Source organism: Leptonychotes weddellii, chromosome 1, assembly GCF_054177405.1.
Source record: "Leptonychotes weddellii isolate Sample4059 chromosome 1, ASM5417740v2, whole genome shotgun sequence".
NCBI classification, from domain to species: Eukaryota; Metazoa; Chordata; class Mammalia; order Carnivora; family Phocidae; genus Leptonychotes; species Leptonychotes weddellii.
In genome coordinates this window covers 108,781,716-108,806,045 of record NC_138369.1, presented here as the reverse complement: position 1 = coordinate 108,806,045, position 24,330 = coordinate 108,781,716, and the positions used below count along the sequence as shown (strand labels likewise).

Genomic DNA, 24,330 nt, shown 5'->3' with positions numbered 1-24,330 from the left:
TCAGAAACTTATTACTTGTCTCGTAATAATCAATGTGATTTTTTTAGTATATGGTATTAATATCTTAAAAGAGTTGGTTGCAACTCAAGTGACAAAAAAATATGCATTCAACATCCCATAGAAAATTACGGGTTTGTAGCATACTTGCTCTACAATCAAAAGAATCCAGAACAGGAAGAAACTTGTGGATCACAATTAGCATGTTTCACTGTAGTCCGAATGCTGTTGATCAGAGATATATTGTAGTGTAGACGGTAACATCATTTTAGACAGCAAGTAATACCAAAAGAAATAAGTCATTCTCTACATGTAAGATTTCAACATATTTCCATGAATGTTGTGGCTCACAAAAAAAAAGCCAAATTCTACTAAATGGAAAATGTATTTTGGTCTCCAGAGTTGTTCTCAAATAGTAAAACAACTTACCAGACATACTTAAATAGTTTTTCCCAAAGTCCTCTATTTTTCTCATTTAAATTGGTTCCAAAAGGAACTGGCAGGGCAGAGTATATGCTGTAAGTGATTGATATTCTTATGGAAAAAACACGTAAGTAGCTAAAACTAAAGGCTCATGACTATGGGCAGAGTTAAATGGTTTAAATTGGACAGACTTCATGTTTTAAATTCATTAAAAGTAAGATTAGAGAAGCTATTCCAAGCAGGTAACATGATGTGATTCCTTCAGCTTCTTTTCCCCTTTCTGAATACCGTTAAGAGTTAATTATACAACTAAACTAGCACATCTGCTAGAGCTTCAACCCTGCTACAAGCAAGACTGTGATCTACAGGACTGGCAGGTTAGCCTCAATTTCTCATTTCCTATCTGCAGACTGGCATGGCATCTGCACCTGTTATCTTCTGTCATTATCATCTTGGCTGAGACTGGATAATCCAGCTGAGTTCTCAATGTCTAGTCAAAACTTCATTTTCTCCCCTCCTAGATTTTCTTTTTTCTTCATTTAACCTATCTGGGCTTTGTACCTCAACCTCATTATTCTCATTCCCTTTTTGCTTTAGGACTCCTTGTAATGTTAATTCTATAATTACTGTCCAAGTAATTTTTGCAAACCTCCAGCAGATACAGGGTTCTAATTTGTTCATCCAAACAGTGATCTGCTTTAAACTCTGCAGTTACATAGTATATACTTAACTTTGATATGTATTTCCCATCATAGGAAAGAACCTTAACGGATTTAAAATAGGAAAGAACCTTAACGGATTTAAAATACTATCTTGTATGAAGTTTAAAATCTTCTGTGTCTTTCCATTTTAGGCAATACACCCACCAAAGGGTGAAAAAGGAAATCTTTAAGACTAAAGTTTTATTACCTCAGGCAATAATCTAAAACATAGCAAGACAGACAAAAAGAATTATATGCAGAATTATAACCCTTATGACAACTCGCACTCCATTTAACTCTTCTTCAGAATTAAACCAATTACTGGACCTTATCTACATAACAGTCACCACGGAAAGGACACATGTAATCAATCTATATTATTAGCTATCCAGTCAATACCTAATAAGCACCGTGTGTATGGAATTTCTTTAGGAGAATTCTATAATGATCAATCATTATCATCACAGAATTATTAGATTCATTAGGAATTATTTTAAAAGCTTTGTGACTCTTATCTCACGCTAGGTGAAAACTATCTTAGTTTCCTTTCTGGGGGGGGAAAAAAAATTCCAAATAGGTTTCTTTCACTTCTTGGGAAATGCCATTAACTATTCATCACTTAAAAGTAATTATACAGGGGCACCTGGATGGCTCAGTTGGTTAAACGCCTGCCTTCAACTCAGGTCATGATCTCAGGGTCCTGGGTTGGAGCCCTGCATTGGGCTCCCCACTCAACAGGGAGTCTTCTTCTCCTTCTCCCTCTGACCCTCCCCAACGCGTGCGTGCTCGCTCGCGCTCTCTCTCAATAAAATCTAAAAAAAAAAAAAAAAAAGTATATACATTCTGATATTTAACTTCCATTAAATACATCCTGAAAATACACATCCGCCATTTTACATGTTTATAAGCATGCACATGCATGAGACAACTCGTACTTTCAGAGTTAAAGTGAACAACTGTTACAGCATTCAACTTTGTGACTTGCCTTAACTAGCTTAACTTACTGTGCAGAGATTTCCCCAATGCAAACTACCAGAGAGAGGAGGCAGCTCTGCTAAATGCTTCTCGGCCTATGTTACAAGAAACAGATACTCGGTGAGGCCAGTGGCCATTTATATTAACTGTTAAGTCACTGAAAAGCCTGTGGTGAATGCTGAGACAGGTGAGGGACTACCTCCATCAGACCTAAACAGTGAGCAGGCTAAGGGGCTGGCTCTGGCCTGGTGATACTGAAAGCAGTCTGTGGTGAGGCTGAAAATAGCCCCCAAAGGATATCCACATCACAATCCCCGGAACCTGTGAATACTGCCTTCATGTGGCCAAATCTTTGGAGAGGTGATTAAGGATTCTGAGATGTGACAATTACCCTGGATTACTTGAGTGGGCCTTCATTTAAATAACACGTATTCGTGTAAGGAGGCGGCAGGAGAAGATCCGACACGTTGAGAGGGGAAGACAATGTGAAGACAGAGCAGAGACAGGTTGGAAGATGCTGCTCTTGAAGATGGTGGGAGTGATGCAGCCACAAGCCAAGGCATCTGGCAGCCACCGGCTGGAAGAGCTAACAGATTCTTCCCTAGAGCCTTTGGAGGGAGCTCAACCTGCCACCACCTTGATTTCAGCTCAGTGACACCGATTTCAGACTTCTGACCTCCCAGATGGTCCTCTCTAGATTCTCGCCAGAACTGGAAGAGATTAAGTTTTTGTTGTTTTAAACACTGACTGTGTGGAAATTTGTTAGTCCCCAGGAAGCTAACACACAGCCTATCAGAGGTATGCCCCGCCGTGCTAAGCCTTTTCACGGACAGCGGTAATTCGATACGAAGAAAGGCAGAACAAAGCCAAATTAAATGAACTGAGTTCATCCTATGTGCCAGGACTGTGCTAGAGTTTAATCACAAACTTTTATTTTGAGTCCATTCTCCTAATGATACAGAACTGGAATTTGCTATTGAATTTTTAAGGTGTGACAACGGCCCGTCACCACACTGTATTATCCCAAATCTAGCACAGGGATAAAAGAGATTGAAAATATTGATGTTTATCCCTGCTCAAATACAGTTTCTTTGTCACAGAAATTTATGCCTGTCTTTCTCTTTTGATTTTTCATTTTTTCCACCTTGTCCATTAAAATGATTCCAAAATGCTGAGGGAACATCTGCTCACAACACTGTAACAGAAAGACAGACAAGATGCTTTCCAATGAGCCTGATGGCAGAATGTTCTTTTGGTAGCAGATACTATGTACAGTGCCCATAAATCTAGGCCTGAAAATATTCCCTGAAGACTTATGAAGTTGGATAAAACTGAAAAATTACACACAAGAGTTTCCACAAAACATTCACCTCTCCAATGCCTCAAATTCCTCTTGGGAAAAAAAAAGTAATTTTCCAGGAACAAAACCACCAACTAAATAAAGTATAATTAACATAATCATTACCTATGATATCACTTGTCTAGGGATGGTTTATTTTTCATTTTGGTGTCTCCGTCACCAGCATTAATCAATGGGACTCTAGCCACTGTTTTCAAGTAAACATCTTGGACACTGTAACCTTATTCCATTTTATGCCATGGTATCTTTCTAAAATCCATCAATATCCTGCCTTAAACAGGTAACTGATCCACTGATCCCCAAAAATATCACTTGTGGGGCACCTGGGTGACACAGTCAGTTAAGCCAGTTAAGCATCTGCCTTCAGCTCAGGTCATGATCAGGGTCCTGGGATCGAGCCCCGGCATCAGGCTCCCTGCTCAGCAGGGGGTCTGCGCCGCCCCCCTCAGCTCCCTGCCCCACCCCCCCAACTTGTGTGTGCACATGCACTCTCCCTCTATCTCAAATAAATAAAATCTTTAAAAAATTAACACTTGTGATATGCTGACTACAAAAATTAGCCTATTAATTGGGCAGACCATCTGCATTTCTCAGCGTTCATGGTTTTCTCTTCCTAAGCCTCTTACTCTTTCTTAACACTGAAAGAGGGGAAAATAACAACACTGAAAGAGGCATAGCAATGGGTAAAAAAATAGAACAGAGATACACACTGTAGGATACTTATGGTTATCAATCATACCGGAGATCTGGAATATTGAGTTGAAGCATAAATTTTTTTTTAAATCATAAAATTTCTTTTTAAAAAAGATTTTATTTTTGCGCAAGAGCGAGAGAGCACACGGGGTGGGGGGAGCAGAGGGAGAAGCAGACTACCCACCAAGCAGGGGGCCCCATGCAGGGCTCGATCCCGGGACCCTGGGATCATAACCTGAGCTGAAGGTAGAGGCTTAACCGACTGAGCCACCCAGCGGCCCTAAATCATAAAATTTCTAATCAATTGTTTTTGACCAAAAAACCCCCCAAAAAGCCAGTTTCCTATGGACCTATTCAATATTACGAATGAACCCTGAAGCTAAGTGTCAGGCTCTCCTCAAACACCAAACCTTTACTGGAGCTGTGAACAGGAGCCATCTAGACACATCCTCCCTTTTATCCTCTTACCCAGGGCTGGTACTCACTGGGGAGATTACTGAAGAACAACATGGACAAAAGGGGCAAGCAGGAAGGAAATGGGAAAAGAAGGGGACAATGATAATCAACCACGTGGATCACACTCCTGTAAAAGAAGGGCCATGAACTTAAACTAAAGGGCTATCTTTATCGTTTTCCTCAGATGAGCTCCATGAGCTTGAAACCTAGTCTTAAAATAAGCACAAGTCTTGAACTTTTCTTCTTCAAAAGTGGGTGGAGAGCTATGGTAAAAATCAAGTACAAGAAACATTCCTCTACTTCCTTGAAAGCAAAACAAAATGAAAATACCCCAGCCGTAAATGAACAAATGAATGAATACAAAGTTCTGAATTTTAAAAGTATCAGTGACGGGACGCCTGGGTGGCTCAGTCGGTTAAGCCTCTGCCTTCGGCTCAGGTCATGATCCCAGGGTCCTGGGATCGAGTCCCACATCGGGCTCCTTGCTCAGCAAGGAGCCTGCTTCTCCCTCTGCCTGACTCTGTCTCTCTCTCTCTCTGATAAATAAAAATCTTAAAAAAATAAATAAATAAAAATAAAAGTATCAGTGATGATAAATATAGCAGGTCAAGGAAGGCAGGTATACAGAGAAGGGGAAATAAACGAATTCACAGAGCTAAAAAAATGCAAGGAATAAAGTATAAAGTGGGAGAAAAAGAGAAGAATGTGTGAGAATCCTAATTTCCGGGTATACAATATCCCACAGATTACTGAGTGCAGAAAACCAAAGTTCTGAAAGCTTATGTAGAGAGGCTAGTGCATAAAAGAGGACTGTGAGTATCTCGCATTCCAATGATGTATAGCAGGAACAAAGCAGGCTAACCAACTGGCCTTTGAAATGGTTCAGAAGAAATGATGCAGCAAACAGGCTTATACACTGCAGACTCATGCAAATCAGCAGGAAAGCTTACTGATTCTACAATGCATGTCTCTTTACCACCTAAAATAGAACCTTCCTTTGTAAAACACTAATACTTAATAGAGACAGCTTTGCCCTCACACATTATCTTCTAGAGGGTGTTGAATCCACTAAATCCAGAGGAATCAACGTAGAATAATACTTCACGGACGCGGAAACCTTCAAGGAAATGAATACATAGTTTCACATTGAAAACTGTCTGCAATCAAATTGGAACCATCTTTTCTTTTTTTTTTTTTTAAAGATTTTATTTATTTATTTGAGAGAGAGAGAGAATGAGAGAGAGAGAGAGCACACGAGAGGGGGGAGGGTCAGAGCGAGAAGCAGACTCCCTGCTGAGCAAGGAGCCCGATGCGGGACTCGATCCTGGGACTCCAGGATCATGACCTAAGCCGAAGGCAGTCGCTTAACCAACTGAGCCACCCAGGCGCCCTGGCGCCATCTTTTCATAAATGATACTGTGAAAAGTAAATAATATTAATGGTGTCAGTGTGTTTCAAAAAAAAAAAAAACTTCATAGAGTTAAGGCACTAATAACCATTTTTGACTTAAGTAACACATGATTTTTAGCCAGTTTTCAAGAGATGCTGGTATCTTATGGAGTTCCTTGGAGCAACATTCCACCAAAATATAAATCTTTGTGAAAGACTAAATATTTTTTTTAATGTGTTTGGCAAAATACTTAAATAGTTTTGAGGAACTCAGTGAACCAAAATACGGCAATCCCTCTTGGTTTGAAGGATCTTCCTGTACCGTAGAATCATATGTGTCTTTTCAAATAATAGGGAAAAAGAGGTCAATGTAAGTTCACTGTGTGAAGTAAAACTAGCAGTAATAAATGCACTTACGAAAATAAAAAAAACAAACAACTGTTGGTAGACCTAGCTCTTCCCTCTTACTTCCTCATGTTGCTTTCATGGGGTAATTCTAATAAGTCTAGAAAGCAAAATTTGGTCATTTAATAGAAATGCCATCCATCCTCTTTCTTAATATATTTCTTAGTATATATAAAGGTAAGTAAGAGAGGACTTTATTCAGAAAAAGAAAAAAAAAACCCTGCATTTTAAAGTCACCTCAGTTTGTAACAGGACCTGAAAGTAATCACACCATCTTCAGTGAAAGCTGGCTACTTTTAACAAAAGCACACTGACCCAAGGGTAAGGATAAACCCTTTACTTGTTAGTTTTTAAGCTAAAACCAAAATAGGGAATTTCAGTTTTTAAGCACATCAAAACTCTTAAAACATCACTTTAACTACGGGTCACTATTCAAAAACCTACTCCCTCAATATAATGTACTGCTAACTCCTTTCAAACTTCTACACAAAAGATTGAATTTTTATTTTGCTTATCAGATCCAGGTACCCTGGCAGGAAATGCTCTAATCCAGCACAGGAGGAAGGCCCAAGTGTGAGGAAAGCCCAGAGAGGAAAAGAGTTTTATTCACATGGAAATGTGTTCAAATTGGACCGCCAATAGAAAGGCTCAAGGACCACAATGGAGCAAAGAGGCTCTCCCCTCTCCACCCCACTCCGCTGGAAAATGTTCAAGGTGCAGAAATGGAACCATGAATCCCCTCTGATTTTCTGCCTCTCAAATTAATGTTATTGCACATTCCATCTAATCGTTCCTGTGTAGTGTTTGCTCCTTTCATTCTCCTTGTTCTCCTACTTCTACCGCTTCCTTTATTTCACTGCGTCACTCCCTGGAGGCCCTTCTCTTTCCTCTCTGTCTCCTGATTTTCCAGTCCCCCTAAACCATCACAATTCCCTTTTGTGCCTGGAACAAATCATCCCCACCACTATTACCTGGTCTTTCCTGCCCTTTTCTGAGCAGAACACCTACATGGAATGCCCCATTCTTCTGATGAAGCTGGAAAGGAGTTAAGATCTCGGAGGTGGGGGGGGTAGTTTTTTGGAATGCAAATTCAGCGGGGGGGGGGGGGAGGGAGAGGAAATTTTATAATCAACTGCAGAGACATTTACACTGTTTATTGTGTAAATCCTAAATCACAAGCACTAAGCTGGTTATCACCATTGTTTCCCTTGGACCGGTCCTATTCCACACTTGTGCTCTCCACTCATTTCTTAAATAGAATTTCAAGGTCTTATTAAAGCACCCCAAATTGGAAGAGGGTAATAGAGTCTGAGACAATGTGGGGTGTTTGGGGTGTGTGGTGTGTCTGACAATGTAAACTGAACTAAAAGCCAAGGCTGGTCATGGCAGAAAAGATGACCTTTTCTGACTACAACTGTCACATTATAATGCACTGAGCCTACAAAACCCTGCCTCTTCATATAGCAGTTATATGGAGGGATCCCAGGGGACCATTCCACAGAAGGAGATCCAGTGACATGACCAATGCTGACATATCAGCTGGAAAGTTGCCCAAATTCCATCACAAATGGTGAGACTATTTCGATGGAGTACTAACAGAAATGGTTTCCAGCTCCACACACCAGGTGGTAGCCAGCCTCTGTGAGGTTGTCCTCTGCACCCCTACCCCATGACCATCTTCTCTATTCATGCCTCTGTGCCTTCTGGATGTAGCAACAGACACAGCATACGCCCAACAGTATATGAGCAATGGGCTGTGGAAGTGATGGTGGTACAACTTCTGAGGTGTAAGGAAAAATTGTGAAAGATTATGAAGTGTGGTAGGTTTCCTAGTTAGCTTACCCACTTGGGTTAACTGGCCTACAGCAAGTAGTCTCAGTGTTGGCAAAATAAATATAGACAAGCTGTTGTTCGCCCAAATCATCTCCAGCTAACCTCTTTCCCTTTTTCTCCCAACACCAGCAAAATAATCTAAAGCAGTCAGTAAGTTGAGCGGGTTCGGACAGGGAATCAAGCTGACCCAGCACGCACTCCTCCTCAGTCTCAGAAGGGAATCCCGCCCAGAGGAGGCAGAGGAAAGACAAGAAGAGAGGGCTGAATTTCACTCCTGCTCGGGATTCTTCAGGTTGTTTATGGGTAGCCATAGCGAAGAGAATTTTGGGGGGCCTGGATGGTCCACAGAATCCTCTCGTATCTCAAGTCCTTACTCAACACTGACACCGACTGCAGGATGACTTGCCCGTCGGCACTCTGAGGGGCATGCTCCCAGGCTGCTGGGGTTCTGCTAACATGACCCACAGGAGGCAGTTCTCATAAGCAGAAACATGTCATGGTCTTTCTCCCCCATGCTCTGTAACATTTTTAAAGCACATAGCATCTGAAATTGTAATGGAGAGCTCACAACAGCCTCTGATGTAAGTGCTATTAATTACCCCAATTTCATACACACATGAAGAAACTGAAGCTTTGAGAGATGAACTATCTGGCCCAAAAGCACACAGCTCTCAAGTGGCAGAGTTGGGACAAAACCAAGAACTGCAGGGTCTCAGCTAGTAAGTCATTCTGCTTCTAAGTCGGGCACATGTGTGATGATGACCTCTGACCCAGGTAAATTCAGAATTCAACTTAGCTAAATGAGAGAATAGCATCTAAAAGTTTCAATTCAATAAAATTGAAGGTTACATATGTACCAGAAACAAACCATGTCATCACTTATACCTGCTGTTTAAAGGGTTCTCTGGAATGCTTTGTATTTTACCAACACGGGTTCTGATGTCATCTAAGTGCCGCTAGGACCAGTTCCCAAGAAAGCAAAAAGGCAGAGAAAATAATATGGGTGCACGGAGTTAAGTACTACATATGGTAGAAACTAATCAAAATTCTGCCCTCAGTCTTCGGGTGAACATTCATTTCAAAAGAAAACTCAAAGAATGCTTTCACATGTTATCTGTCTTTTTATATGTAAGGGAAAAATGTGAAACTTCAAGTATGATTTAATGGGTTAGGACTCCTTCAATTGACATGACAAATATATCTCATCCTGTCTGCCCTAAGAATCACGTTGTTAACATCTTTAAAACATTCCAGACTGCAAGAACAATGAGAGTGGGGGGAAGAAGAGGGCAAAAGGCAGAGAGATAAGTGATGGGACTTGATAAAGACACACCTACACATTAGCAACAACTTGGGCCACCCTAGTTTCCTCCTTATGGAGCAACACGCAGGCCTCTGTAAGGAAAAAAAAAAAAAATCAGCATACTGGAATCTTAACAGAAAAGAGAGTTATTCGTAGTTGGGTTTCTCCAGCTCGGGCCTTCAGAGGATAATGTCCAGGTCAGAAAGCACATGTCAACAAACAGCACATTCCTTCTGAAAACAGCCTCTTATCCCCAGGCTTGTCTCCTTTGCCATCCCACGGGAAGGGAGCTGTTGCAGGAAGTCTGCTCAGATCTCCACCAGCATCACTCAGAGGCCTCCAAAACCCAAGAATGGATCTGGCAGCCAACCTCTGAAATGGAAAAGAGGGTGTCAACTGCCCAGTTTCCTGCTAGAAAGAATGTCTCTTGGCATTTTGAGCCAGGGGTCCACATATCATCCTTTAAAAAAAAAATCGAAGTTATTTGGCCTTGTTTGGACTATTTTCACTTTCAGACTGTACTTGGCAGAAAGATGGGTAAATTCCACTGACCTGAGCTCACTTTTAATTTTTTTCATGTTTTCTGGATATTTTTGCCATGCTTAGGATTCATCCACAGCTGCAGACAAGTGAAAACACACAGGATTTATCTGCAGTGACAGACCTGAGAGATGGCGCATTGATGGGAATCCATCTAGAAGCTGCACATTTTCAAGGGCAGCGCGGAAAGCGCACAGTTCAGGAGCAAGGAGAAACCCCACAGCCCCGCCTCAACCACACTCTTCGCAGACACCCTGTTCGAGCAAGCCTAGGAGGATATGCGCTCAGGAGATGGAAGAGCTTACAAGTGAAAGAAGCCATAGGCCATTTGCGAAGTGTGCAAGCCCCACAAAATAGCTTACTTTAAACAGAAAAGCACCAGGGTTATCTCTTATAGGGTACCAAGACCAGAAGAGATTCCAGAAGAAAATCTGCCTTGACATCCCTACATTCCAGACCTTATTAACATTCGGTTCCTCCTTCCAAACAAAGGGGACCACTGTCCCAGGCCTGGCCCAGGTGGATGCAGCCACCCCCTCCCAGAGCCCATGCCATCCAGCAAGAGGAGAAACTACAAGGCCTCCCAAATGTTCACAATCTCAGACCTCAAGAGGAAAACACCATCCCTAACTTACTACTGTAATTCTTATCTGCAAGAATGAATGAGCTTTTAAGCTAAGTTTGGGTAAACAGACATTGGAGTCAGATTCTGGTTCCTGAGCAGTGATAGCAAAATATAAAAGAGAAAAAAATGTCGAAGAGGACCAGCTGAGAAGGAATTAGAACACAAAAACGTGATAATAAGGGAAACTACTCAGGCCAGAAGGCAATCTGCGATCTCCAAAGGAGAAAAGCACAAGAATAATGCTTTTGTCACCAGCTTCCAGTGTTACAATCAGAAATTATGACTCTATGCGGTGGAATTTCATCTAAACTATAACTGAATCTTTGGATTGTCAACAATCCCAAAGGTCAAAGGTCAAATGCCAAAAGTATGCTGTATCCTCGTTTTCTTCTATATTTGGAATTCTTACCATTTTGTCCCAATTCCTTCCCACATGGGACTGAAAGTTCTAGAGGCCTCCACATCAGCTACTACCTGTATGTTAGTGACACAACTGGAATTCTTCCATCAACAGTACATGCTTATCGTTATACAGTATACTACAAAAGGAATATGCCTCAACTTAAATCCACTGTTTTAACTGAATGCCTCCCAGAGTCCTTCCACTTTATTGTATTTTTTCAATTTAAATTCAATTAATTAACATATAATGTATTATTAGTTTCAGAGGTAGAGGTCAGTGATTCATCAGTCTTATATAATACCCAGTGCTCATTACATCACTTGCCCTCCTTAATGTCCATTAAAAACTCAGTTAAAAATTGCTTGGACAGCAAAGGAAACAGTCAACAAAACCAAAAGACAACCGACAGAATGGGAGAAGATATTTGCAAATGACGTATCAGATAAAGGGCTAGTATACAAAATCTATAAAGAACTTATCAGGGCGCCTGGGTGGCTCAGTTGTTTAAGCGACTGCCTTTGGCTCAGTTCATGATCCTGGAGTCCCGGGATCGAGTCCCGCATCGGGCTCTCTGCTCAGCGGGGAGTCTGCTTCTCCCTCTGACTCTCCCCCCTCTCATGCTATCTCAATAAATAAATAAAAATCTTTAAAAAAAAAAAAAAGGACTTATCAAATTCAACACCCAAAGAACAAATAATCCAATCAAGAAATGGGCAGAAGACATGAACAGACATTTCTGCAAAGAAGACCTCCAAAGGGCCAAAAGATACATGAAAAAGTGCTTAACATCAGTTGGCATCAGGGAAATACAAATCAAAACCTCAATGAGATACCACCTCACACCCGTCAGAATGGCTAAAACTAACAAGTCAGGAAACGACAGATGTTGGCGAGGATGCGGAGAAGGGGGAACCCTCCTACACTGTTGGTGGGAATGCAAGCTGGTGCAGCCACTCTGGAAAACAGTATGGAGGTTCCTCAAAAAGTTGAAAATAGAGCTACTCTACGACCCAGCAATTGCACTACTGGGTATGTACCCCAAAGATACAAATGCAGTGATCCAACGGGGCACGTGCACCCCAATGTTTATAGCAGCAATGTCCACAATAGCCAAACTATGGAAAGTGCCAAGATGTCCATCGACAGATGAATGGATGAAGAAGATGTGATATATATATACAATGGAGTATTATGCAGCCATCAAAAGGAATGAAATCTTGCCATTTGCAATGAGGTGGATGGAACTAGAGGGTATTATGCTAAGTGAAATAAGTCATCCAGAGAAGGACAAGTATCGTATGATCTCACTGATATGAGGAATTTGAGAAACAAGACAGAGGATCATAGGGGAAGGGAGGGGAAAAATGAAACAAGATGAAACCAGAGAGGGAGACAAACCATAAGAAGACTCTCAATCTCAGGAAACAAACAGGGTTGCTGGAGAGGAGGGTGGTGGGAGGGATGGGGTGGCTGGGTGATGGACATTGGGGAGGGTATGTTGTATGGTAAGCACTGTGAATTGTGTAAGACTGATGAATCACAGACCTGTACCCCTGAAACAAATAATACATTATATGTTAATTAAAAAAATTAAAAAAAAATCGCTTGGCACTCAAAGGGCCAGAGGCTCTCAAGCATTACTTGCCTACTCCCCACCGGGAGAGCCTGGGAAAACACACATTGCTGGGCCCCACCCTCCACAGGCTGTTCTTTAGGGCTGGGGCAGATCATGAGCATACATGAATCTCACAAGCCCCTACAGAGTGGTGAAGCTGCGGGTCTCAGACCAAGGAGCCGGGGTCTAGATGAGGGCCTCACCTCTGGGAAAATCTTGTGGATGCTATCAAGTACTTAGGTTCCCCGCTCCAACCATAGCAGCACCAACTCTATCTGATTTCAGAGAGAGAGAGAGAGAGAGAGAGAGAGAGAGAGAGAGTGTGTGTGTGTGTGTGTGTGTGTGTGTGTGTGTGTGTGTAGGGAATAAGGATCTGTATTTAACTGGGATCTATACAAGAGTGTTTGAAAAAGGAGGACCTACTCATGGATAAGATTTTGAAAATCACTGACCCTAATTCACCTGTTCATCTTACTAAAGGAAAACTGAGGCCTAGTGAAATGACTTGTGTCTCACACAATCCAAAACATATACTACTGTACTTTACAATTCCACTAAAGTTTTAAAATGTACAAGTAACGAGTGAGAAAAACATCCTCACCGTTGGGATAAACCTGCGGATGAGGGAAAGGTCAGCAGTACCAACTGCACACACAACACACCTCTACACACAAAGTGGAGACTGTGAGTTAGCATGTTTGACGTACTCTCTTTCTCTCTCTCTCTCTCTCCCTGTCCCATCCCAGACACAGACACAGACACACACACCCATAATTAAAGGGATTGCTTAGGTCTTTTTCCTATTATCAGACTGGATCCTCATCAAAGTTGTTATTTTTCACTCTGGATTCACATAATCCTTTCCAAAACAGCACTAGTAGGTAATCTTTTTCTCCTTTCTGAGGATATATGATAATGGGACTACAACTCAGATTGAAAATTGCGGGATTTCAGTTTCAAACCTGTAACCGCTGGGTAACTTCCTTAATGTCATATGCTTTGGTTCTTATTGAGGATAAAAGGGAAGGAATGAAACTTCCCTCTCAACTCAGTGACACACACAAGTTCTTTAGTCTCCATGATGAAAGACAATGGGACACTTTTAACTGGGTCTTGGCCACAGAACAGTCTCGAGACCCATGCATTGGGCAATATTCTGCAGATGAGAACAAATTCTTCCATTCCATATGATTCAGCAATTCCACTATGGAGTATTCATCCAAAGAAAACAGAAACACTAATTTGAAAAGATACATGCAGCCCTGTGTTCAATGCACCATTATTTATAGTAACCATGATATGGAAGCAACCCAAGTGTTCACTGACAGATGCACTGAAAATATATGATGTGTACACACACACACACACACACACACATATACACACACAGGAATATTACTCAGCCATAAAAAGGAAGGAAATCTTGCCATTTGCAACAACATGGATGTCCCTAGAGGGTACTCTGCTAACTGAAATAAGTCAGAGAAAAATAAATACTGTATGATTTTACTTACATGTGGAATCTAAAAAAACACAAACAAATGAACAAATAAAACCAAACAGATACAGAGAAAAGACTGGTGGTTGCCAGACAGGAAGGGGGATTAGCTGATGGGGGAAATAGATGAAGGGGATCAAGAAGTACAGACCTCCAGTTATAAAACAAGTCACAGGGAGGTAGTGTGCAGCATGGTGACTATAGTCAAGAATACTGTATTGCAAATCTGGAAGTTGCTAAGAAAGTGAATCTCAAAAGTTCTCATCAAAAGAAAAATTTTTTGGTCACTTTGTGTAGTGACAGACAGCAATTAGACTGAGTGTCGTGATCATTTAGCAAAGTACACACGTGTCCGGGAATGCGAGGTGTAGCTGTCAAGGTGTTAAGGTGGTCTGAGCAGAAGGAAGACACTTCTGGCTTACAAGGGAAGGAGCTGCAGGAGGAGGGCTGGAAGGAAGAAGGAGGGTCACTGCAGAGGAGGGTAGAGAGATACAGGTTTAGAGAAGGGGACGTCCTGGATGAAAGGTGATCCTAAGACGACAGGAGGGAGAGAGCAAAAATATTCAAGTTAACAGTGACCGTTATCCTGAGGTGTTAAGAAATGAACTAGGCTACTTTTAATATTTAATAAAGAGAATTAAAATACTATTTTACAAACGATACAGAGATTCAGGGAATACTAAAAGCAAACAGTCAGCAAGTGACAAAGCCAGATCAATTCTAAGCCAAATATGCCTTCTAACAAAGTCCCAACCACTCTATGCCTACAACACGCCATTAACTCCAGGTAGTACAAAGAAACATGAAGCCAACATTCCTCTGAGGCTACCGTGGGACTCTGTCCTGCCTAAGCTGTTTTCCTGAAGGTAACAGTAAATGAAAGGAGGGGCTGGCTGCAGAGCAGTATCCTTAGGGGTAGAGAATTATTCCTAGGAAGGGGAAACAGTACAACAGCTACATAAGTTCAAATGGAAGACCTGTTCTAGAAAACAAATTAAGAATACAGAATTCATTCCACAAATATTTGCTGTGTATGCCAGAAATAGTTCTAAGAGGTAAAAATGGTGAATTAAAAGTTCCTGTCTCCTACTGTGCACAACTTAGTGAACCACACCTATTGCAACCATCCTTAATTTTAGGATAGTAGTTCTTTATCTTGGCTGACATCATTCCCAGTGGAGGACTGATAAAACAAACAAACATACATCCATCCATGAAGCCAGATAAGGTGAAGAGAGTCTCATTTAGTAGATCTGAAAATGAGGTTTAGGGGGAATTTATTTTGGGTTTTTTGTTTCTGAATCCAGAATGTTAGTTTATTTCATTTGATCTACTGCATTTTATTCAATTCTATTCCTGTTTGTACACTGATTCATCTGCTTATTCTTTCACATTTTATTTTTAAACAGTATCTGATTCATTTGGGGTTTTTTTCTTTTAAAATATTTACAACTGGAAGCTTGCACCTCCTAATCCTCTTCACCTATTTTGCCCATCCCCCTACTCACCTCCCCTCTGGCAACCACCAGTTTGTTCTCTGTATCTATTTTTTGTTTTTTAGATTCCACATACAAGTGAAATCATATGGTGTTTTTCTTTCTCGGTCTTATTTCACTCAGCGTAATACCCTCGCTAGGTCCATCCATGTTGTTGCAAGTGGCAAGATCTCATTCTTTTTTATGGCTGAATAATATTCCATTTTATGTACATATATCACTCTTCTCTATCCACACGTCAATCAATGGATATGTGGGTTGCTTCCATATCTTGGCTAATGTAAATAATACTGCAATAAGTATAGGGGTACATATCTTTTTGAATTAGTGTTTTTCTTTGGGTAAATAACCCATAGTGAAATCAACAGACCATATGGTCTATTTTTAATTTTTTGAGGAACCTCCATACTGTTTTCCACAGTGGCTGCACCAATTTACAGTCCCACCCACAGTGCATGAGGGCTCCCTTTTCTCTACATCCTCACCTACACTTGTTATTTCTTGTCCTTTGATACTAGTCATTCTGACTGGTATGAGGTGACATCTCATGGTTTTGATTTGTATTTCCCTGATGATTAGTAATGATGAGCATCTTTTCATGTGCCTGTTGGCCATCTGTATGTCTTCTTTGGAAAAATGTCCACTCAGGTCCTCTGCCCATTTTTTCACTGGATTGCTTTTTTTGGTGTTGAGTTGTAGAAGTTCTTTATATATTTTGGATATTAACCTTTATCAGATGTATCATTTACAAATGTCTTCTCCTATTAAGTAAACTGCCTTTTCATTTTGTTTTGTTTGCAAAAGCTTTTTATTTTTGTGTAGTCCCAATCGTTCATTTTTGTTTTTGTTTCTCTTGCCTGAGGAGACATATCCATAAATATGCTACTAAGGTCCATGTCCAACAGATGATTGCCTAGGTCTGCTTTTAAGAGTGTTATGATTTCAGGTCACACATTTAGGTATTTAATCCATTTTGAGTTTATTTTTGTATAGGGTGTAAGAAAGTGGCCCAGCTTCATTCTTTTGCATGTAGCTATCCAGTCTGCCCAGCGCCATTTATAAAAGACTGTCTTTTCCTCATTGTATATTCTCGCCTTCTTTGTCATAGATTAATTGACCATATAACCATGGGTTTATTTCTGCACTATTCTGTTTTACTGATCTATGTATCTATTTTCCTGCCAGTACCAGACTGTTTTGATTGCTATAGCATTGTAGTATATCTTGAAATCTGGGATGGTGATACATTCAGCTTTGTTGTTCTTTCTCAAGACTGCTCTGGCTATTCAAGGTCTTTCGTGGTTCCACACAAATGTTAGGATCATCTGTTCTAGTTTCTGTGAAAAATGTTATTGGTATTTTGATAGGGACTGCACTGAATCTGTAGATTGCTTTGGATAGTATGGACATTTTTACAATATTAATTCTTCCAATCTATGAGCAGGGAGTATCTTTCCATTTGTTTGTGTCCTCTTCAAATCCTTTCATCAATTTCTTAGTTTTCAGAATACAGGTCTTTTATCTCCTTGGAATGTGGTCATTTCAGATTGGCATGTTTCATTCAGTAATATGCACTTAAGGTGGTTTTATCTCTTTTTATACTTTAACAGAATTTGGGTAATATTCCATTGTCTGCATAAAGCACAGTTTGTTTACTTACTAGAGAACATCTAGGCTGCTTCCGAGTTTTGGCAACTATGAATACTGCTGCTATAAACACTTGGGTGTAGGTTTTTGTCAGGACCTAAGTTTTTAATTCCTTTGGGAAAATGAATACTTAGTTTTAAAATCCAACATGTAAACCCCTCAGGATCCTTATTGAAATGAGGCAGAAAACATAATACTCTGATTCTTTATTTCGTGGCTAAACCACGTGGAGAGTTGCACTCTGAGTGGTTTTGAGGAGGTAAATAATGCAATGAGAAAAGGAGCAACAGAGCAAGTTCAGACTAAAGCTGAGATGATAATAAATTTTTTTCTAATTTTTCACTGCAAAACACACACTCCTGTAAGAGCATAATGAAAGAGATCTCACTGTTACTATCATCATCATCATCATCATCATCGTTTTATACACAATAGCAAAGAGCTTAAGGTGCTCAAAATAATTATACTCTCATTCATTACATAAGAGGCCAAAATGTTTGTAAATATATAGATGTTAGCAAACATTTCAGTATAGATTTCAGTGCAAATCCATATCCTCTCTTACAGCTGTGAGTATATTAAAAATAGAGCAGGGCGCCTGGGTGGCTCAGTTGGTTAGGCGACTGCCTTCGGCTCAGGTCATGATCCTGGAGTCCCGGGATCGAGTCCCGCATCGGGCTCCCTGCTCAGCGGGGGGACTGCTTCTCCCTCTGACCCTTCCCCTCTCATGCTCTCTGTCTCTCATTCTCTCTCTCACAAAAAAAAAATAAATAAATAAATAAATAAATAAAAATAGAGCAGCTTACGCATTTAGACATGTAATATAAAATAACTGCGCAGATAAGGAAGATACTTATTTTTGCCATACTTAATCCATAATTACATTAGTTTTATTTATTAACTTTAACTCCGATTCATCTTATTTTCCTTCATCTCTTTGCCCCTTAGATCTTAATTCAAATTTATTCTGAGTCTATTATATATATCTATGTCATCTGTCTGAAATCTTTGTTGGTGCAAGACAGGGCAAAAATTATTAGAGAATGAATCAAATAATCAAGGTAGTTCAAACCTCATTAAGCTCTCTGAAGACTGCTACATTCCTCTTCTCTTTTTTTATAAACTAAAATTCTCCTTAGAAAAACTTATTTCTAATTTTTTTGTGTAAATTCCCTTTTATGTCCATGGTTAAAAAGTCTAACATTGCTAGTAATCTAATTTTAAACTTGAGTTTGTATTATCAGTTGACTAAAAATTACTTTATATGGCAAAAATAGCAGTATACCTAAAAAACTACTTAGGGGCGTCTGGGTGGCTCAGTCGGTTAAGCAGTTAGGCGGCTGGGCTCCCTGCTCAGCGGGGAGTCTGCTTCTCCCTCTGCCCCTCCCCCTGCTCTTGTTCTCTCTCTCAAATAAATAAAATCTTTTAAAAACTACTTAAAGTCCTCTTAAACTTTGGGTCTCTTCTATATACTTGTTTATGCTTTGTTTAATAAGATAATAATGCATGATAACTGCATAAAACTTGGAAAAATATAGAAAAGAATAAAGAACAAAATTAAAAGAATCTGTAATACATTTTACTCAGAGAAATTACTGGTCACTTTTTACTGCACCTTACTATTCCTCTTTTTAATGCTACAATTCACTCATAAATAAAATGGGGGGAAATGTTGATGCCAATGGCTGGTTCTACCTCGGTTTCCTCAACCCCAAAAAGAGTCCAGTCTTCCCGACACAATCAAACATAAACAACTTCCGTCCCTGTCATTCACAAACACATTCTCACACACGCACACACAGTCCCAGTTCCTATCTGGATGAGGTCTGATAAAACAGAGTATATTTAATGAGTGCTATAATCACTTCTTATCCTGTCTTTTCTAGTCGCTCATGTCTTTATAATATATTTATATTTGTAATCTCACCTAGCCTTTCAAAATGTTACCTTATTCTGCTTCAATTAAGTCAGCCTTCTCTACACGTCTGTATCAAAAGCCCGTTTTTAACTCCCGTGGCATCAAAATAGGTGGTTTCTAAATCTTGGCTAAAAGCTTGATTTAAAGCACATATAACATTCTTCCCCCAAATTAACCAATCTATAGCCACAAGACTCATCTACAAAAAACACATGCCCTTTGGAGCTGATGTCTCATGTGCGGTGACCTTATTTCTTCCGTCTCGTTCTTGGGCAATGAATACTTTATTCAGAATGCAAAGGTGGCATTAAGCAAAAATTGATGCCTAAAACTAAGCAAAAATATATTCCTATTCCACAATGATAAATTTCACTACAGAACCAAGTAATTACATCTGGTTTCATGAGGTATAAGTATTTTCAGAGTTAAACAAGCCCTATACCTCTTAGAAAGACTGTTTTACTTCGGATCTCCTCCCTCTCTATTTGGAGTGAAACAACAGGAAGTGGGCTAATGTGAAAACCCGCTGGGATACTTGTTACCGAGCTTACGTAAAGCGTCACATGGCACTTGTGACCCAAAGATATTTCTGCCATAAACTATTAATCAAAAAGAGGATATGATATTCTGCTCTTACTCAGAAAATGATCAGAGGGTCTAACCAGTCATTCCTAGTAGAAAGACCAATTGCCATGAAATAACACTGTTATGTACAAGACGTTTCCTTTAGGATGTCTGGCTCCATGGTTCATTCGTTATAGCAACCACCTCTGCACGTTACCTTGCAAATCTGAATCATTCGACTTCGGACTGCTCCTTGCTCGCCGCTCTGTTTTCTTACTCCCTGGCCCGCCCCCGCTGCCTCCTCCACTGCCTCCGCCTCCTCCAGCACTGTGGCCCTTCCCGTAGCCGTTGTACACGGGTGTGCAGTTGCTTTTGTAGATAGAAGATGGGGGGCTGTTGAGGCGGTTCTGGCGGTCAATCTGGCGGTCCTTCAGTTTTTTGTGTGGAGGCTTGCTGTACTGGTCTTCCCGGGTAATGTAGCTTGACATTCCATAGAGTGGTATAATTTCTGAAATGGAGGATTATGACAAATGCAAGATCAGTCTACATTTTTTTTTTAGACTTTATTTTCTTGTCAAAGACAGAGGGAGTGTGAGCACAAGCAGGGGAGAGCAGCAGGCAGAGGGAGAAGCAGGCTTCCTGCTGAGCAGGGAGCCCGATGCAGGACTCGATTCCAGGACCCTGAGATCGTGACCTGAGCCGAAGGCAGACGCTAAACCGACTGAGCCACCCAGGCGCCCCCTACTACGTAGATTTTTAAGTGGATCCAAAAAAAAGAATGGGAGCCTACAAAACAATTTCAGATCTTAGGGGAAAACATTTATTTTAAATTAAAAATTTTAACTCAATTAAAAATTCTATTTAGGCATTAATAAAAATGACAATATATAACACAGAGATTGAGTCCTTAAATGTTTATAAGAAAAAAGGGCCAGGGGCGCCTGGGTGGCTCAGTTGGTTGAGCGACTGCCTTCGGCTCGGGTCATGATCCTGGAGTCCCTGGATCGAGTCCCGCATCGGGCTCCCTGCTCGGCAGGGAGTCTGCTTCTCCCTCTGACCCTCCTCCCTCTCATGATCTCTGTCTGTCATTCTCTCTCTCAAATAAATAAATAAAATCTTTAAAAAAAAAAAAAAGGCCCCACGTGCATAGAATGACCAACTAAATTAGCATTCCAAACTGAATACTTCTGAGAGTGAAAAGGTAGCATTCCTAATCATGTCTCTGGACAAGAGACCTAAACCAGGACTGTTTTAAGCATACCAGGAACGTACAGTCACCCTATATAACATAACTGACGTTTCAACTGATCAACAGTAAAGCTCCACTTTTCTTTTCTTTCTGTTCACATAGCTTAGGGAAGATCTTTAAAAAGCAGATCTTCACAAGGTAACCCAACTGCACTGAAGAATGTGAAAACACAAATGCAATCAGATTCAAAGACCCTATGCTACTTCCGAGTTGTAACCAGTTTCCACAGCTCCCAATACCAGCAATACTCACCTTGCTCGCCGTATATTGTAGGGGGAATATGGTGCTGAGGAAAAAACTGCGGCGGCATATCTCCAGGTCCAGTAACAGGTGGGTAGTAAGCCGTGTGTGAGTTATGAATAAAATGGGGGTGGTGAGTCAGGTAGGGGGGTAGGTGGTGGGTTGGAGACATGGCTGAGGGGTAGCTTGGGGGGTAACACTCAGGAGACTGGGGTGTGACCACCACCCGGCGGACTCCAGTATTGTCTTCAATCACCTAAAGGAAACAGCAGAAAGAAAGAGTGTCGTATGTATTATCAAGAAACATCCTGTGAACGTGTATAGTATTTAATTATTCCCTTAATTTAATTTTCTCTCGTCCTGGAAAAAAAAAAAAATTAGTGCATGTTGAATTCTGGTTCTCTAATTCTACCAGTTTTTAAATGAGTTTTAGAAATAATAACGTTTAACAATTAAAATTTATGAAAATAAACTTTTCATCAACCATTTGATTCTGATTACACAAAACTTTTTGGAGAGATCAACAGCTTGATAATAAATCTCGTTTGTCTCATAAAATTTTCCAAGAAGACTTGGAAGAAGACTTCTGAAGACTTCATCCAAGACAAGAGGATTTAATGTATGATTTAGTTGATTTGAGGAATGACTCTGAATATAACTAATGGTTCAGTGGTTTTCCATAAAGAAGAGATTTCTGAGTAACATAAATGTGCTTCACAGGGCAGAGCTTTCCAGATCGGCCTGATGGCTTTCGACCCATTCCTTCTTTAGCATGACTGTTGCGTTAATACAAGGACTTTAGGAAACAAAAGCACATTAATTTCATAGGCCAGAGGCATACCAAGGGTTCATTTAGTCTGGGACCAAGGATGCAAATGAAATGAGGGGATTCCAACCAATAAAAAACTCGAACAATACCCAATCAAGATGGACCCCTTTGCTCCCAAGACGTTCTGACGATGTAATGGGTGCTATGAAGGGAGACACTAGGACAGGGGACCTGCTATGGGCAGAGGGAGCCCATCAACACTCCATGCACACGTTCTTCAAATGCTTTCTAATTCCCCCAAGGAAGGTAGCTAAGGAAGTACAGCAACAAGTTTACTGCCTCTCTGGCCAATTCCATGCGACCTGCTCTCAAAACAAAGGCTTTTGTTGAGATGCAAGATAAGAAATAATACAACAGATACCATAATCAAGAGGGAAAGCTGAGGCGTGCGGAGAACAAGAGCAGGGCAAGGCAGAAGAGGCCCATGGGTCAGGGCCTAAAAGTAAACCCAGACGCCAAAGAGACCAGCTGGCCTAATGAAGTATTTAAGACAATCAGGCACACACTGGTAGGAAGCTTGCTTAAAAAAAAAATTTTAAAGCACCACCACCACCAAAAAAACACTGAAAATTAAACTTGTATATTGAAATGGGATTTCTCATTACACCTCAGGAGGCTGATTATGGGCCAAAATAAAATGACTTAATCCTATCTAAAACATTCTAATAAAAAAATTATAATAAGCTTTGTTTTTTAAAATACCGTTTGAAACAAAATGTCAAGTTTATCAATGTTAGTCTGCACGTGAGTGTACAAGATAGGTCTCATTTGAATTAACAGCCATTCATCTTTATGTTAAGAAAACAAAAATTGTTATGTTTATTAATGAACCAATTAACATAATAGTTTCAGAATTAACCACTATGTTAACAGTTCATTAAGAAAACACTACTAACTCCTTAAAATGAAGATTCTGAGTCATACTCCCTACGAAAGCTCAAGATGCGGCTTTTTATGCATTCTTTAATAAATGTAATCTCTTCTGGGTTTTGGCAAGCTAATCACATTAACGTCATTTATGAAGGCACAGCTGTCAATTGAAGGCAAATGTGAAATGATGCTTAAACTATGACATCACAAATTCTAATGCACGTGCTAGCATCTTCTGTATCATCTAAAATGCAGAGCGAGAGAAGGACATTTGGTAGCGCACTTCGTACAATTTTTGTATCATACAGATTTTTCTTACTATCTGATGTAAACATGCATTATCTATAGTGTCTTCTCTCTCCCCCACTCTGCCATTGGCTAGTTAGAAAAAAGTAAGGTATGTTCCAGATGTTCCTCTTTCACGGAACCTTCGATTCAATCCTGTGCTAGACACTGGAAGGTCCACAGAAGCAAAGGATTTGTTTTCTTGAAACTTGCAATCTTCATTATTATAAAACTTCCAATGGTCAACCAGCCACACAGACCCAGCCAATGCAGTAAAACAAGAACAGGACCCTCACTAAATATGAAGAACTCTGGGCTGATAAACAGAAGCAGTTATAGCGAGAAGAAATTATTTTCATTTCATCATAATTTCTGACTTGTAACAACAAAGCACTTAAAAAACAAGGTGAACAAAAAACACTAACAAAGGTAAGAATTCTACTAGGGGAAGAAAAACACAAAAATATAGGAGATACACAACTAATATATTAGCTTTTTACCACTATATTTTGTAAGCGTATTGCCACTAATTCGAAAAATTAATAAATCTGATGTATAAATTACCCTTTACAAAAAAACAGGTTTCCAGTCAGAAAACCAAGTAGCTCTTTGACACCACAAATTACCTACAAATATGAAAATTGTTTGGCAGCCCCATTTTTAATTATCTTAAATTATTCTGTGGTATTTCTGTAAGACATCTATTTAAAGATTTTATTTATTTATTTATTTGAGAGAGAGAGAGAGAAACAGCATGAGAGGGGAGAGGGTCAGAGGGAGAAGCAGGCTCCCCGCCGAGCAGGGAGCCCGATGCGGGACTCGATCCCGGGACTCCGGGACCATGACCTGAGCCGAAGGCAGTCGCTTAACCGACTGAGCCACCCAGGCGCCCTGTAAGACATCTATTTACATGTACATGAGTAATGGGACTCTTTCAGAAAACTATTGCCTTACCAGTCAAGGCCTACCTCATCATTAAAAATATTTTAAGAAATGAAATATTGGGTGCCTGGGTG

The 24,330-nt window shown here is 40.3% G+C and overlaps 1 protein-coding gene and 1 long non-coding RNA gene across 3 annotated transcripts in view; both read right to left on the bottom strand.

Moving 5' to 3' along the window:
* FNDC3B (fibronectin type III domain containing 3B) overlaps window positions 1–24,330 on the bottom strand; it is a 326,828-nt gene that overhangs the window by 108,569 nt on the left and 193,929 nt on the right. For both annotated transcript variants that reach the window (XM_081829673.1, XM_081829674.1), the window contains exons 5-6: window positions 21,343–21,586; window positions 20,059–20,349 (exon numbers count right to left, since the gene is read on the bottom strand). In XM_081829673.1, the coding sequence (XP_081685799.1) occupies window positions 20,059–20,349; window positions 21,343–21,586 (535 nt within the window). The remainder of the gene's footprint in view (window positions 1–20,058; window positions 20,350–21,342; window positions 21,587–24,330) is intronic.
* Window positions 8,259–20,052, bottom strand: LOC145723263 (uncharacterized). The gene is made up of 2 exons (XR_014148188.1): window positions 18,166–20,052; window positions 8,259–17,957 (listed from the first exon to the last, which is right to left on the bottom strand). It is a non-coding gene; the product is annotated as an uncharacterized LOC145723263 (long non-coding RNA).